Source organism: Chrysochloris asiatica, unplaced genomic scaffold, assembly GCF_000296735.1.
Source record: "Chrysochloris asiatica unplaced genomic scaffold, ChrAsi1.0 scaffold00001, whole genome shotgun sequence".
Lineage (NCBI taxonomy): Eukaryota > Metazoa > Chordata > Mammalia > Afrosoricida > Chrysochloridae > Chrysochloris > Chrysochloris asiatica.
This window is the reverse complement of record NW_006408519.1, coordinates 51,762,386-51,777,753: the sequence shown is the minus strand read 5'-3', so window position 1 is coordinate 51,777,753 and position 15,368 is coordinate 51,762,386. Positions and strand designations below refer to the sequence as shown.

Sequence of the window (15,368 nt, the reverse complement as noted above, 5' to 3'; positions counted from 1 at the left end):
GAGAAGTTGTCAAAAATGAAATGGAACACATAAAGAATGATATCCTAGGCTTAGTGAGCTGAAATGGTCTGGTTCTGGCCATTGTGACTCTGACAATCACATGATTTACTCTGCTACAAACAACAACAACTGCGAGGGGAATGACGTAGCATTCATCATCAAAACCAACAGCTGTTACCTTTGGCCTCTGACTTCTGGTAGTGTCTGAATGGAGGAAGGACAGAGGAATGTAGGTCTTTTCATTCTATTCTGTTTCTTGGTCTGGATGCTGACTATGTGAATGTTTGAACTTCATGGAAATTCTTCTAGACTTATGATTGTACACTTTTCTGTAGATGAGAAACGTCAATACGAGTTTTATATTGAAAATAAGCACAAATAAATGACTTGTTCTTAGACATTAAATCCTTCTCTTGTTGTTGTTGTTAAGTGCCATCAAATTGGTTCCGACCCATAGAGATCCTACATCCCAAAGAACAGTTGGTGAGCTTGATCAACCGACCTAGCAAGTCAGACTGATCTTATGGTGAAATCTTTATCCTACAGCAGCATGGAGTCCTTCTCTTGTCACTGGGGAGGAAAATGTTTAGATGCTTGAGTGTCTTGTGGATATTGGTTTCCACTGCATACTATTGTAAAATAAACATTTAAGTGTGATAGAAATGCATGTTGAGAATTATGATTACAGAAAACTTAAAAACCCACCTTCAGCCTATAATTGATTGGATTAGTTAAAAGGGGAATTAGAATTTGTCCAGAGAAATGGACTTCTTGATAAGTTTTTGTGGAATATGGGTTCTTAGGTATAATTCAGAGCCCCACCAGAACCTTCTGAGGTGGGACAGTCTCACTTGAAAAGACATTCAGATCAACCTAGAATGGCTGGGAGAACAGAAGATTTTTATTGAAAGAAAGGCCCAGAGAAGAAAGCAGAATATCAAGAAAGCTGTTTGCATTGGAGGCATCGAGGCAAGGAAAGTCAGCTCATCAGGTATAATGTCCTCCCAGGACTGAAGCTCGTGAGTAGTCTAGTATGTTTGCTGGTGACCTCCCTGGTCAACTCGTGAGTGGAAGTGGGAAAAATGCAACAATGAAGACATAGGCTGAGGTTGGCCACGTTCCATCAACACCCACTGACCTTGAGCTGAGAGAGAGAAAAGGAAGGACTGATTGGTGTGAAGTTTAGGGAGCTGTGTGAACTCCCTGGTCCATGGACATGACCTAGTCATTGGGGGCTAGAACTGACAGTGAAATGACCGGCTGGTCTGATAGTGCAGGGAGGTGTGTGTGAACTCCCAAACTTGCAGCTAGTACCCATTGGACCTAGCTTGGATGACAAGCTGACCAGAACTCACCCAGATGAAGATAAAGATGCTTGATATTATGAGCAAGTGTAAATTACTACAATTTGATGAACTGGACTTTTGCTTATGGATGCAGTTGCTCAAAATTCCAACCGAAATAGACGGATTCTTCATATCAAGGATCAGACTTGTTTCTTCAGTGCACTAGGTTGACAGGGACAGGGAATCTAGACATTGACTATCAAAAATGGGGTGGGGGTGCTACAAAGGCACAAAGTGGCTGGATTACAAGTTTCATGAGTGTACTTCGTTTCCAAACGTGGTGGATAAGGTAGAATCTCCTTTGAATAGCTTTCCTCTGCTCCGGATGGATCTGGTGAAAGGGTATGGGGTAGACGCTGATAGGAGTTTATGATTTAATTATGAGTAGTTGTTAGCAGGATTCATTGTGATTGCTACAACTGTAATTGTAGATGTGTAACTAAAAGTGGGGAGTAGTTCATCTTTCATTTCAGAAGCACAGGATCCCAGGGCCATCGGGGAGCATGAGATCCTATCTAGAAGAGTGGTGACAGCATTGGCGACACAGAGCAACTGCAGACTCTAGGCCCATGGACTGAGAAAGGCTGTGTGGCCGTGGGCAAAAGGCTAGCTTGCAAAATGTGCCCTTTGGACAGTTAAATAAATACTTTTTTTGTTTTGTATGTGCACATCAAATATTTTTGCGTTGTTTATTTCTGAAAAAAGGGAAGGCACCGGTAAGAAACAGGCTGACTCTTGTTGTAGGGAGGGGATTGTAATCATTGAGATGAAGCAAAACGTAGGATTGGTTGCAAGTAAAGTTGATGATTTTGTCCGTTAAGCTTCACTCAATTCACAGTAAAAAGTTAGAATTTTTTTTTTTTACCAAGTTAAACAAGCCAGCAAGTAAATGCAAACAATAAAGAGAGTTCAACTATGGTGTTGTACTAGGCTGTCAAATTTGTTACACAATGAGGGGAAGTTAATATATCAGTGTATGGGGGATGAGGGAAATCCAAATAAGCTTTCTCAAATACTTCAACATCTAGAATCATCACCTAAAGGACTTTTGAGTTTCATTTCATTTCACCTTGAACCACAAATGCTTCATGACCCCATTTAGCCAAGGCGGTGATTGAAAGAAGATTTGGCACACCACACTCAGTTGAATGCATTATCATTTTATATTCCTTCACAGCAGAATAGGTGTATGTACCAAGCACCTGGTGACGACCAGTGGTCTTTGTTCTGTCAATTCTGAATCCATCTGATGTGTGGATACAGCCATAGCACAGACATGACATGCCTGGTTCTTACTAAGCCAACTTCAAGGCGTCATGTCACTTTGTTCATTATTGCCACCCGATGATGCCAAACAGAACCCTCTGCCTGCCACATACAGGAGATCAAAGACACTCTGAGACAGGCTTTGCTGGTTGGGAATAATGGTCAACTTTATTGCTTTTTCACAAAAGGCAAGGAAACGGGCATGGATCTCTGCTACCAACTGTCTCCTAGAAGAAGGGAAGTCAAGGTCTTTTATAGGGCTTCAGGAAGGCTTCAAGGAATGTTGTTGTTGTTGTTGTTAAGTGCCGTCGAGTCGGTTCCGACCCATAGCGACCCTGTACAGGGTTTCCGAGGGTGTAAATCCTTACGGGAGTAGAAAGCTTCATCTTTCTCCCGCGGAGCGGCTGGTAGTTTCGAACTGCTGACCTTAAGGTTCGCAGCCCGATTCGTAACCACTACGCTATCATTATCTATCAAAAATATGAGCACCTGTCACAAGGCAAGGATGTGGGTACAAATCGCAGTGCTTTGATGGCAAATGTTAGGGATTTTTCTGTACTTTCTTCACTGTCAGTTTCAGTAGCTGGGACTAGCAGCAGGGCCTTCAGTTCTGCCCTACGCTCATTGTCACGGAGCTGGTTTTACACAGAGACAGTTTACAAATATTTAACTATAGTCTTAGCTTCTGACCGGGTTTGTGATTTGAGGGAGAAAGAAGAGGTCGTGCAAGTAGGGGAAAACTGCTGCTGACGTCTTTTTCTACTTCTTGCCAATTTCTGCCTGTATCACTGGTGTGACATGAAGCTGCATATTTATCTGTGTAAACCCCAACCAGCTGCACTACAGAGAAAACAAATCCACCATCCCACCCCACCCTGGGACCATGAAACCCACACTGTTAGAGATCAATGCCACACTCCCCCATAACCCCCAACATTCCACTATGGAGTTCACCATAGTCTCTCTCAGCCTAGAGTAACCCCATCCCTGCCACTACCCAATAAGGTGTCTCACACACTATAACTCAGTCCTCCTGGGTGAGGAGTTGCACTTCTCCCAGCAAGGTTGACAGGTATAGGGGTCTAGGATCTTAAAGACATGTCCACCTTTTGAAACTCACTGTGGCCAATCCAGAAGAGAGCACCTTCTAGTATCCTGATTGGGCTAAAACCTAAAATCAAACCCATGACCATGGAGTTGATTCTGACTCATAGCAAGCTTATATAGGATTTCCAAGACTAAATCTTTATGGGAGCAGATAGCTTTATCTTTCTCCAGAGAAGCAACTGGTGGGTTTGAACTGCTGACCTAGTTTAGCAATCTAATGCTTATCTAAGAGTACCACCAGGGCTTTTTTTCATCACAAGCCTCCAGGAATATCATTTTGTGTTAACTTGGAAATCCAAGACTAGTTGCTAAAACTTTCAGCTGCAACAGGCTCTGTATGTCCAGTGCTGAAGGACCCACCACCACATGTCTTCTGCTATTGGGGTCCCTGGTGTTCTGAACTCAGATGTTTTTCATGTTCCTAAGTACAGGTTGGTCTGCTTTGGCTATAACCAGCTCTTCAAAGCTCCAGAGGTGAGTCAGTGGTGCTGTGTGGCCCCGTGTCCTTGGTTCTAGTTCCTCAGTGCTGCCAGTACAGAAATACCACAAGTGGGGATCTGCTGGCTTACAATTTAAGAGGTTGGAAGTCTAAATTCAGTGTGTGCCAGCTACAGGGAAGGTTTTCTTTGTCAACTATCGGGGGAAGGTCCTTGTTCCCTGATTCTTTGGTGACCATCATGTGGCATGGTAACTATCTTCCCCCATCTCTGCTTTCCTCAATTCCTTGCTCAGTTGGCATTTATATCTCAAAAGAGATTGATTTAAAACACGCCCTCATTGACATAATGAAGAAAACCCAATTCTAAATGGATTTATAACCACAATCATAGGGGTTAGGATTAACAATACTTATAGTGGTTACGAACTGGGCTGCTAACCTCAAGGTCAGCAGTTCAAAACTAGCAGCTGTTCCGTGGGAGAGAGAGGAAGCTTTCTGCTCCCATAAAGATTTACAGCCTCAGAAATCCTATACAGGGTGGCTATGAGTCGGAACCGACTCCACAGCACACCACCACCACCACTTTGAGGGAATCAAATTAAATTCATAACATACCACCCCCCCACCCCCCAAAAAGGATAGACAAGACGCTTTTCTGCAAAGGCCATGTCACATGTCACTAGAACTGTGTGATGGTTAGATGCAGTAATGATGCCAAGTGCACTGAACCTTTGACCATCAATTTCGTTTTTAGGGAAATTATCCTTCTAGTATATCAGGGGGAAATCACATTTTATATTATAGACAACTGTTATACAAACTCTGAAAAGCGTGTTTACTTAAGGAGACCAGGAACTACCACAGCTGTAAAGAAACGGACAGTTCTGCGAACTGATGGGTAACTGTCTCCGGAGGTGACTGAGAACCAGAACCGAGGTGGAGAGCTGTGGACGGAACATGGGCTCAGGTTGGTGAGTGTCTGCAAAGCGGGTACAAGAAACGGATGGCAGGAATTTCCTAACCTAGGTGACATGGGCCCCAGGGCCTCAGCACATTAACGGTGGATGAAGACGCAGGAGGCCCTGGAAGCGGGGGCAAAGGAAAGGGGTCCAGCGGCGTGGGGAAGCGGCAAAGGCGGCCTGGGGGACAAGAGGGAGGGGGTTGGAGGGCAGGGAATGGGGTGGAGAAGGAGGCCAGGGACGCTGGGAAAGGGGGCGCAGGGCAGGGGAGGTGCAGGAGGGTAGCGGCTTAGCGGAGACCCGCCTCCCGCCTCAGGCGGCCAGTCCCAGGATGACTCCGCCCACCATTCCGGTGGCCTCAAGCCCCGCCCGCCCCCTTGTGGCCAGGCGGCAGTGAGTTGCTGGAGAATATTCCAGAAGAAGCCCAGCGCGCCCGGAAGGGGGCAGTGCGGAGCCCAGCAGATTCGCGTCGGTGGCCTAGTAAAGAGGACCAAGCCTGAGGTGGGCATCCTCCAGGTCCCGGCCTTGCCCTAATATGACCTCCACCCTGGTCCAGTCGACCACAGCCAGCGTAGGGACAGAAGGGCCAGTAAGGACTGAGTGGGGCTGGGTCATTGGAGTTGAGTGGGGCGTCTGCGGGACCGAGTTAAGGGGGGCACTGGCTGCGAGTAGGTTTCATGTGCCCGACCGCGCCCCCGACTCACTGGCCTGGCACAGGGTCCCTCCCTGTGGGTGATGCTGTCTGGTCTCTCTGGAGGGATGATGAGGGGCAGGGGGTTAGCCGGTGACCTGGTGCTGAGGCATGTGGGGTTCAGGGGGGGGGGTGGCTCCGTGGGTCCAGAGGGGGTTCCAGACCAAGTCTTCAGAGGGAACTCTGCGCTGACCGGGAGCAAAACCAGCAGGCCCACTTGTTTTGAAAGGCAGTGGTGGGGTCTCGGGCTGGAGGGTGCAATGCTGAGTGCGTCTTGTGGGGAAAGTAGTGCGTGCCACCCCAGACCAGGCCCACTGTTGAGAAGGAAAAGGAAGGGGGGATGGGAGCTGACCAGACCCCCACATCCCCTGCAGGGGGGCGCACTGAGAGCATGGCACTCCTCCTAATCCTGGTCCTGTTCCTGGATCTCGCGAAGTCGGAAACCAATGTCACCATATCTGAGCGGCAAAACGGTCAGTGTAGTGAGGGGAGGCTGCCAGGGAGGGGGCCTGCTGTGGGAAGGGTGCTGACAGGGCCCCCTAGTGTGTCACCTGTGGAGCTGCACACTTGCCTGGTCTGGTGCAGGCTCCAAGGATCCAGGGAAAGGACATGTGAAGCAGACACCAAACACCTGGTTTTTCTAGGGAAAGTTGAAAGGGAGACACCAGGGTTGAGTGTGTACCTGTCTGGGTGTGTGTCTGATTGTGTCAGAGTTCTGTGTGTGTCTATGGGTATGTGTGTCTGGGTGTGCATATGTGTTAGTGGATGTGTGCAGATGAGTCAAGGATGGCTACAGGTGTGTGGCTGGATAGTGTGTCTATGTTGTGTCTGGGTGCGTCTGGTTCTGTGTGAGAGTATCTGGGTATGGGTGTGAGTATATCTAGGTGTGGTTGTATGTCTGGGTTGTACCTAAGCATAGGTTTGCCTGGTTGTAGGGAGACTATCTGGGTGCGGGTGGCGTGTGGAGTGTACATTTGTGGTGTCTCAGGTTGTGCGGAGTGTCTGGGTGTAGCTTGTTTGGCGTGGATCTGCTTGAGGGTTGTGGGTGTGAGCATATTTGAATGTGAGTTGTGGGGGCATATATCAGTGCAGGTAATGGAGAGTTGCTGTTGTTGTTGTTCAGTGCCATCGAGTCGGTGCTGACTCAGAGACTTTATATACAACAGAACGAAACACTGCCCTGTCCTGGGCCAACCTCACAATAGTTGCTACATATGAGCCCATTGCTGTGGCCACTGTGCCACTCCATCTTGCTGGGGATCTTCCTCTTTTTCTCCAACACTCCACCTTACCAAACATAGATATCCTTCTCCAGTGACTTGTCCCTGGAGAGACAAAGTCTGGCCATCCTGGCTCCGAAGGAGCACTCTGGCTGTACTTCTTCCAACACAGATTTGTTTGTTCTTTTGTCAGTCCATGGTACTTTCAATATTTTCTTCCAACACCATAACTCAAATGCATGAATTCTTCTATGGTTTTCTTTATTCACTGTCCGACTTTCACTTGCATATGACATTATTGAAAATACCATGGCTTGGGTCAGGGGCACCTTAGTTCTCAAAGTGACATCTTTGCTCTTCAACACTTTAAAGAAGTCTTGTGCAGCAGATTTTCCTAATGCAATAATACATCGTTTGATTTCTTGGCAGCTGATTCAATGAGTGTTGATTGTTGAGCCAAGAAAAACGAAGTCTCTGACAACTTCTGTCTTTTCTCCATTGATAAGAATGTTGTTTATTGGTCCAGTGGTAAGAACTTTTGTTTACTCTAAATGGAGATTCAAGCCATACTGAAGGCTATGGTCTTTGATCTTCATCAGTATGTATTTTAAGTCCTCTTCACTTTCAGCAAGCAAGGCTGTATCATCTGCATATCACAGGTTGTTAATGAGTCTTCCTCCAATCCTGGTGCCACGTTTTTCTTCTTATAACCCAGCTTCTGAGATTATATACTCAGAATACAAGTTGAATAAGTATGGTGAAAGAATACAATCCTGGCGCACACCTTTCCTAAGTTTAAACCATTTGGTGTTCCCTTGTTCTGTTCGAACAGTTGCCTCTTGGTCTGTGTACAGGTTCCTCATGAGAACAATTAAGTGTTCTGGAATAGTCATACTTTGCAATGTCCATAGCTTGTCATGATCCACACGGTTGAAAGCCTTTGCATTGTCAATAAAACACAGATAAACATCTTTCTGGTATTTTCTGTTTTCAGCAAAGATCCATCTGATTGTCAACAGTGATATCCCTTGTTCCACATCCTCTTCTGAATCCAGCCTGAACCTCTGGAAGCTCTCTGTCAATGTATGCTTGCATTCATTTCTGTGTTACCTTTAGTAAAACTTTACTCGCATGGGATATCAATGAGATTGTCCAATGATGTCTGCATTCCGTTGTATCACCTCTCTTTGGAATGGGCACAGATACGGAACTCTTCCAGTCAGTTGGTCAGGTAGTTGTCTTCCAAATTTCTTCACATAAATAAGTGAGTGTCTCCAGTGCTGCCTCACTTTGTTGAAAGATTTCAATTTGTATTCCATCAATTACTGGTGCCTTATACTTTGCTAATGCCTTCAGTGTACCTTGGATTTCTTCTTTCAGGATCATTGGCTCTTGATCATATGCTACCTCTGGAAATGGTTGAACATCAACCATTTACTTTTGGTACAGTGACTCTGTGTATTCCTTCCATCTTCTTTTGATGCTTTCTGCATCATTCAATAATTTGCTTAGAGAATCCTTCAGTACCGCGAGTCGATTCTTGAATGTTTTCTTCACTTCCCTGGGTTTGAGAAATGCTGAGCGTATTCTTCCCTTTTGGTTTTTTTAACTCCAGGTCATTTGCACATTTTGTTATAATATTTGACTTTGTCTTCTTGAGATAGGTGTTCTTTGAAGATTTGTGTTTAGCTCTTGTGTGGTGGTGGTGTTTGTGTGTCGTGGATTCTGTTCTGACTCATAGCAACCCTGTACAGGGTTTCTGAGGCTGTCAATCTTTACGGGAGCAGAAAGCCTCATCTTTCTCCCACGGAACAGCTGGTAGTTTCGAACTGCTGACCTTGAGGTTTGCAGCCAGATTCGTAACCACTACGTTACCAGAGCTCCTTGTACCTCCTCCCTTCTCCCATTGCTTTAGCAGCTCTACGCTGGAGAGCAAGTTTCAGAGTCTCTTCTGACACCGATTTTGGTCTTTTCCTTCTTTCTTGTCTTCTTAATGACCTTTTCCGATCTTCCCATATGATGTTCTTGATGTCATCCCACAACTCTTCTGTTCTTTGGTCTTTAGTGTCTAATACATCAAATTTGTTCTTCAGATGATTTCTAAATTTAGGTGGGATGTATTCAAGGCCATATTTTGGCTCTTGGACTTGCTTGCATTTTCTTCAGCGTCAATCTGAATTTGTATATGAGCAGCTGATGGTCTGTTCCACAGTCTGCCCCTGGCCTTGTTTTCACTGATGATATGGAGCTTTTCCATTGTTTCTTTCCACAGATGTAGTCAAGTTGATATCTGTGTATTCTATCTGGTGAGGTCCCTGTGTATAATTGACTTTTATGTTGTTTAAAAAAGGTATTTGCAATGAACAAATCATTGGTCTTGAAGAATTCTATCATGCGAGCTCCAGCATCATTTCTATCACCAAGGCCATATTTTTCAACAGCTTACCCTTCTTCTTTGTTTCCAGCCTTTGCATTCCAGTCACCAGTAATGTTCAATACATCTTGATGGCATGTTTGATCAATTTCAAATAGAAGAAGTTGGTAGAATTCTTCTATTTCATTCTCACTGGCTTTAGTGGTTGGTGCATAAATTTGAATAATAGTGGTATTAAACTGGCCTTCCCTGTACGTGCATGGATATTATCCTATCACAGGCAACGTTGTATCTCATGACAGATCTGGATATGTTCTTTTTGACAATGAATGCAACACCATTCCGCTTCAATTTGTCATACCCAACATAGTAAACCATGTGGCTGTCAGATTCGGAATGGCCAATACCAGTCCTTTTCAGCTCACTAATATCTAGAATATTGATATTTATGAGTTTCATTTCATTTTTGACAATTTTCTTCCTAGAGTCATACTTCATACATTCCATGTTGTTATTATTAATAAATGTTTACAGCTGTTTCTCTTCATTTTGAGTTGTGCCGCATCAGCAAATGAAGGTCCTGAGGGCTTTACTCCATTCGCATCATCACGGTCAACTGTACCTTGAGGAGGGAGCTCTTCCCCAGTATCATTTTGAGTGTCTTCCAACCTAAGGGGCTCATATTCTGGCCCTAGATCTGACAGTGCTTCACTGCTATTCATCTGGAAGCTCATCTGAAACCTGTCCACCATGGGTGGCCCTGCTGCTATTTAAAATACCCGTGCCATAGAGTCCAGATTCACAGCAACTCACAAGCCACCACAGTAGGAAACTGACAGACGAGTGGTGGTATGGAGAGTGGATCTGGGTGTGTCTGGATATAGGTGTCTGATCAGACACACACTGGATAAATGAGGGAGCTCACAAGAGAGAAGACATAGAGGTGTATGTAGTCCATGGGTGGAATGGGAGCGGGCTGTTGGGAGATGGGAAGATGAGAGCCTGCCTGCTCTGTGCTGACCGGGTGAGGAGGGCAGTGCAGGACCCGAACACTTCACTGTCTTTCTCATTTCAGCACTGAACTGTCATGTTTGCGAGAGAGAAAATACTTTCGTATGTACTAACCCTGTGAAATGTGAAAACGCAGACAGATACTGTGTTGTTGCTGCCACGAGTACGTATCTCCCGTTGTATTTGCATGTTCGTCACATCCACCTCAGAGCAAGCGTCTGTCTAGTTCCCCTTACCCAAGAACAGTTCATATAAAGGGACCCATTGGTGATTGAATTGTATCCCTCACAAAATGTGTCAACTTGGCTGGTCCATGAGTCTCAGTATTATGTAATTGGTCTTTCTCTTGTGGTGTGTTGTAATTATCTTCTATGTTGTAAACCGTAATGTCTATGATATTAATGGGGCAAGAGTGGTGCTGTGGGATACAACACTGGACCGATAGGTCAGTTTTGAACCAAGGTTAGCGTTTCAAACTCACCAGGGTCGTTATGAGTTGGAACTGACTCCACAGCACTTAACAACAACAACAAATGTTAATGAGGCAGGGTATAACTTATAGGATTAGGAAGTATCTCTATTGAGGACACAAAAAAAGGGGGATTTAACAAGCTGTCAGAGATCTGAGGGGACCGATTACCATAAAAAAGTAGAGCCCGAGAGAGGAGCACATTCTTTGTGTCTGGGATCCTGGTACTGAGGGCCTCCTAGAACCAGGAGACACTGACAGAGAGTGCCTTCCCGTAGTCCAGCACTATGAATCCAGACCTTTAACCTCCTAAACTATGAGAGAACACACTCCTGCTTGCTAAAGCCATCAACTTGTGGGGGTTTTGTGGTTGTTACCAATGCACCACTAGATAGCTAAGAGATAGCCTCTCTTCAGATGTGAAGAGTAAAGTCCCAAGAAGCCAGCAACTGAGTCAGAGCCAGTGCTCACGCAGTTGTCAAGAGGACACGGTGGGTAGGTCATGGAAGAAAACGGAGTCCATGGGGGTTTAAACGGTGAGCATGTTCAGCTGCTGGCCAAAAAGTTGGAGATGGAAGTTTATCTGGAGATACCTCAGAAGAAAGAGCTGGCAATCCACTTCCAAAAAACTAGCCATGGAAAAGCCTATGCAGTGACGTTCTACTCTGACACACTTGGGGTCACCAGGAGTCAAAGTCAACTTACCACAACTGATTTCTTAAGGAAGGAAATAGTAGCAATATCGTTCCATTTCTTTTTAAATAAAAAAATGAAGCTTTAAGAATGTTAAAAACCTCCATATGTGGTTAGATTTTACAAGGGATGCTGTACCTAGGAGATGTTGTGAAAGGCAACACTTGAGAAACATCTTGGAAACCACTGGCCTGTGGTTCCTGCTTCCCTGAGAACTTCCCAGTCTCACAAAGACTCCGTTGGAGGTGGAGCTGAAAATCCCAATTTCAGTTGCTTTCAGAGCCCTTCTGAAGTGTCCCAGAAAGTCGATGAGGTGCTAAAGCAGTCCTAACAACTCCGCTTATCCAGGGTGAACTTGATAAGCATGCATGGAACACAGCTTCCAGAAGAAGACATAAGAGAATAGCAGCCGAGCTCTCCGTTTTCATTGGTGCTTCAGTAACAGAAAAACAAGTAGGTGGTTTTGAAACGCAGAAATGTGTTTTCTGTCAGTTTGGGAGGTCCCTGCTCTAGAAGAAGTCTGTCTGAGCGAAGGTCCTAGTCTTAGCTTCTATAGCCTTGGCAAGCATCTGTCTCCCTCCTCCCACCTGTACTTCTTTTTGTGTCTCATCTCTTCTTTTTGTCTTAAAAGTCACTGCAGTTAGTGGGAATGTTTGCATGCAGTTGGCGGTAGCTGGTGAAGCCAAACCTAAGTAAGTAGTGAGGAGATATAGAAAAGGGGGACGGATCCCTGAGGCTGGATCCCCTTCTCTGCCCTGGATTGACTTTGTTGAAATGAACAGTGATACATCAAAGGGTAACAACTGAATAATGGAGAGTGTCTTTCACAGGTACAAAGACTTTTGCACGACAGATTTTGTCATCATAGTTCCCATAGTAACCTGTTTGGATTGTTGCAGGTACAATGCAAACACCTAATGGAGTTGCCAACAAGAACTGCTGTCCGTGGAGAAAGGAATCTTGTGTCCATGATTGGACCCCGAGGGTCAGGAAAAAAGAAGTTAATAAATCATGTTTTAAAGGAACTCATGGAAATAGAAAATATGAGTGAAAATAGATTACAAATTCATCTAAATGGGAAGCTTTGCTGAGAACCTTTCATTTCCCCTGCAAGCTCTAAAAAAAAAACAGTAATTGGACTAGCATTTGCCCAGTCATCTTCATTTTGGGTGAATTTGATCTTTTTGCCCATCAGAAAAACAAACACTACTTCATAATCTTTTTTATATTTCTCAGTCTGCACAGACTCCAGTTGTAGTAGTTGGTCTTACATGTAGATTGAATATTTTGGAACTCTCAGAAAAAAGAGTGAGGTCATGATTTTCCTACTGGCAGATACACTTAATGAATTCATTTGGTTTTCCACAGCTCATCTCTACCTGCAGACTTTCCAAACAAATGTTTTGCTTAGAAGTGGAATGAGACTATTCAGATTAAGCAATTATGGAAGCAAGAAGCTGATAGCTTTCAGAAAGAAGGAGAGTTGGGAGTCAGACCACGAAAAATCCTAGAGTGTCTCTCAGAAGGGAGAAGTATACAGGACGTACAGCGGAAGCCTTCCTTCCAGTGCCAACATTGTGCACGGTACTGGTGCTTTCAATCGTGTAACAACACCACACGCAGTCATGACGCATCAGATGGGATGGAGCCAAGTCAGCTATGTAGCATGAATTCTAAAGCAAATCGTGTACATGGTTTGTCAGCCTTGGAAATTTGTCTTATAATAGTAATTAAATATTTAATTGACATCGGTGAAGAGGAGCCCTTTAATTTTCAAATGGTCTGTAATGAATTTCAGAAGTTTATTCAAAGGAAGGCTCATTCCATTTACAATTTTGAGAAACCTGTTGTCATAAAGGCTTTTGAACACTTACAACTAGAATTAATAAAGCCCGAGGAAAGAACTCCAGTAAATGCACAGAGCGTACCAGCTGAGGAAACTACTTTTGGGTAATACTCAAATTATGAATGCGCTGCAGAAATACCCCAACTGTCCTACAGACAGATGTTAGGCAGTGGGCAACATCCTCACTAAGTTGGTTGTGAATATTGACCAGTGACGTCAGTGGTAGAGTTCCAGGCATACGTCTCTAAAGGATTTAAATGCTATTCTTGTCTTTTGAAAAGATGTTACTACAGTTTATGTTTATAAACATGCCTTTTTGTACTTTAGGGATTGCTTTAGGGATCTTGGCTGTCTTACTTTTAAGTATAAACACTGTTCCATGATTAAACATTCTAATGGTTGTTTTAGAAAACATGTTAAGTAGCAGCAGTTCAAGAGACTAAAGTGAAGGATCAAAACATATGGTTCTTTAACGATTTTGAAGTATTTATGGGAGACATTTGAAGAGCTCATTTCAACCTAGTAGCCAAAGCCCTAAACCGTATGCAATGGTTCATCTTTTGGCCCAGAAGACAACAACAACAACAAAAAGTCATTGGTTGAAGACACATCTTATACTGATAGGGAGGGTCTCACTAACATAACAAGGAAAACCGTATTCTCAAATGAGATTGTGTCTATAGGTATTGTTGTTGTTAAGTGCCTTTGAGTCAGTTCTGACTCTTAGTGACCCTGTATAGAGTTTCTGAGGAGCAGCTATTGAATTTGAACTGTAAACCTTGCAGTTCAAACTGACCTTCTGGTCCAGTGCATTATCCCACAGCATCACAACGGGATCAAGATTTCAACCTGTGTTTTCCGGCAGCACAATTCAGTCCCTTGCAACTGCTAACTATCTGAACCAGCATGGAGTCAGGTGCCTGCCTGTGGGCTCTGCCTCCGGCTCTGTCCGGCTGAGGGGTTATGGCTGCATCCTTGTGTCCGTCTGGGTCAGAAATTTGGGCACTGAGAGCTTGTGTGTTCCCAAACCAAAAAACCCCTTCCAGTCTGGACAGGCCTAGGACCACCCCCCAGAGCAGTTAAGAAGCCCCTGCCTGGTGATGGTCCCTGCTTCCACATTCAAGTGAGCGATCCGGGGACTAGGTGCCAGTGGGACAGAAACAGCCTCGGGACCACATTCATGTTTCCCTTTTCTCTTTCTTTTTAGAAATATTTGCACGTTTCTTTATCATGTCAAAGCAGTGTTCGCAGTACTGCCCAGTCGTTGAAATGCCTGCTCCATCTCTCCAGAGGTTCATCCTTTTGAAACCCACAGCCTTCCTATACGCCAAGTGTTGTGAAGATTCCTTGTGCAATGAGTATGGGCCAGAGATAAACGAAACTGCCTTCAGGGAGATGGTTGAGTCTTCCAGTACCACACAGGGCAGTAGGGCTGGACTGGCCATGTGCCTGATGCTGGCCTCTGTTGTCTTGAGCCTGAGCCTGTCGTGAGAGCCTGGAGGCTTCAAGGAGCCTCAGACCAAGCCTTCAGGACATGTGTACTTAGAGACTTGGAGCGCTTGTGTCATTAAACTACTTTGCTTTGCTAAATGTGTGGTCTGATTTCCCAGGGGCTTTGGGAGATGAGGCAATCTGGGGAACTCTGAGGGCTCTGCAGATGCTGACCACCGCTGTTTGTCTCGATTTCTGTCTTAACATTTCAGCATAAGGAACCTATGAGCATCTGGTGTGAACTGTCAGATGTGACCCAAGGAAGGCCAGCACACTTGGAGGCCAGGCCACACAGGGCTGCCCTAGGGACAAGGCCACAACAAGCCAAAGTTGTAGGAGAAACTTGTGTATGGCAAGAGGGTGGAGTTGGCTCTTTGCAGGTTGGCATCGTACTCGTCAGTTTAGAGGTGTCATGGTGTGGTGCTACAGGATAAGCACTGGACTGCTAACCCATCA

General features: G+C 44.9%; 1 protein-coding gene across 1 annotated transcript; it reads left to right on the top strand.

Moving 5' to 3' along the window:
• Positions 1-5,115: 5,115 nt before the first annotated feature.
• Positions 5,116-14,912, top strand: LOC102817915 (lymphocyte antigen 6K-like). Its single transcript, XM_006830856.1, has 6 exons — positions 5,116-5,125; positions 5,434-5,618; positions 5,674-5,785; positions 6,183-6,281; positions 10,478-10,576; positions 14,629-14,912. Exons 1-6 carry the CDS (start codon positions 5,116-5,118, stop codon positions 14,910-14,912), a joined length of 789 nt encoding a protein of 262 aa, XP_006830919.1.
• Positions 14,913-15,368: the final 456 nt, after the last annotated feature.

What these genes read in the sequence shown, in the direction of transcription:
- LOC102817915 (XM_006830856.1), top strand. An exon ending in CATATCTGAGCGGCAAAACG is followed by an intron (nt 6,282 to 10,477) that starts GTCAGTGTAGTG and finishes TTCTCATTTCAG; the next exon opens with CACTGAACTGTCATGTTTGC. An exon ending in CTGTGTTGTTGCTGCCACGA is followed by an intron (nt 10,577 to 14,628) that starts GTACGTATCTCC and finishes CTTTCTTTTTAG; the next exon opens with AAATATTTGCACGTTTCTTT.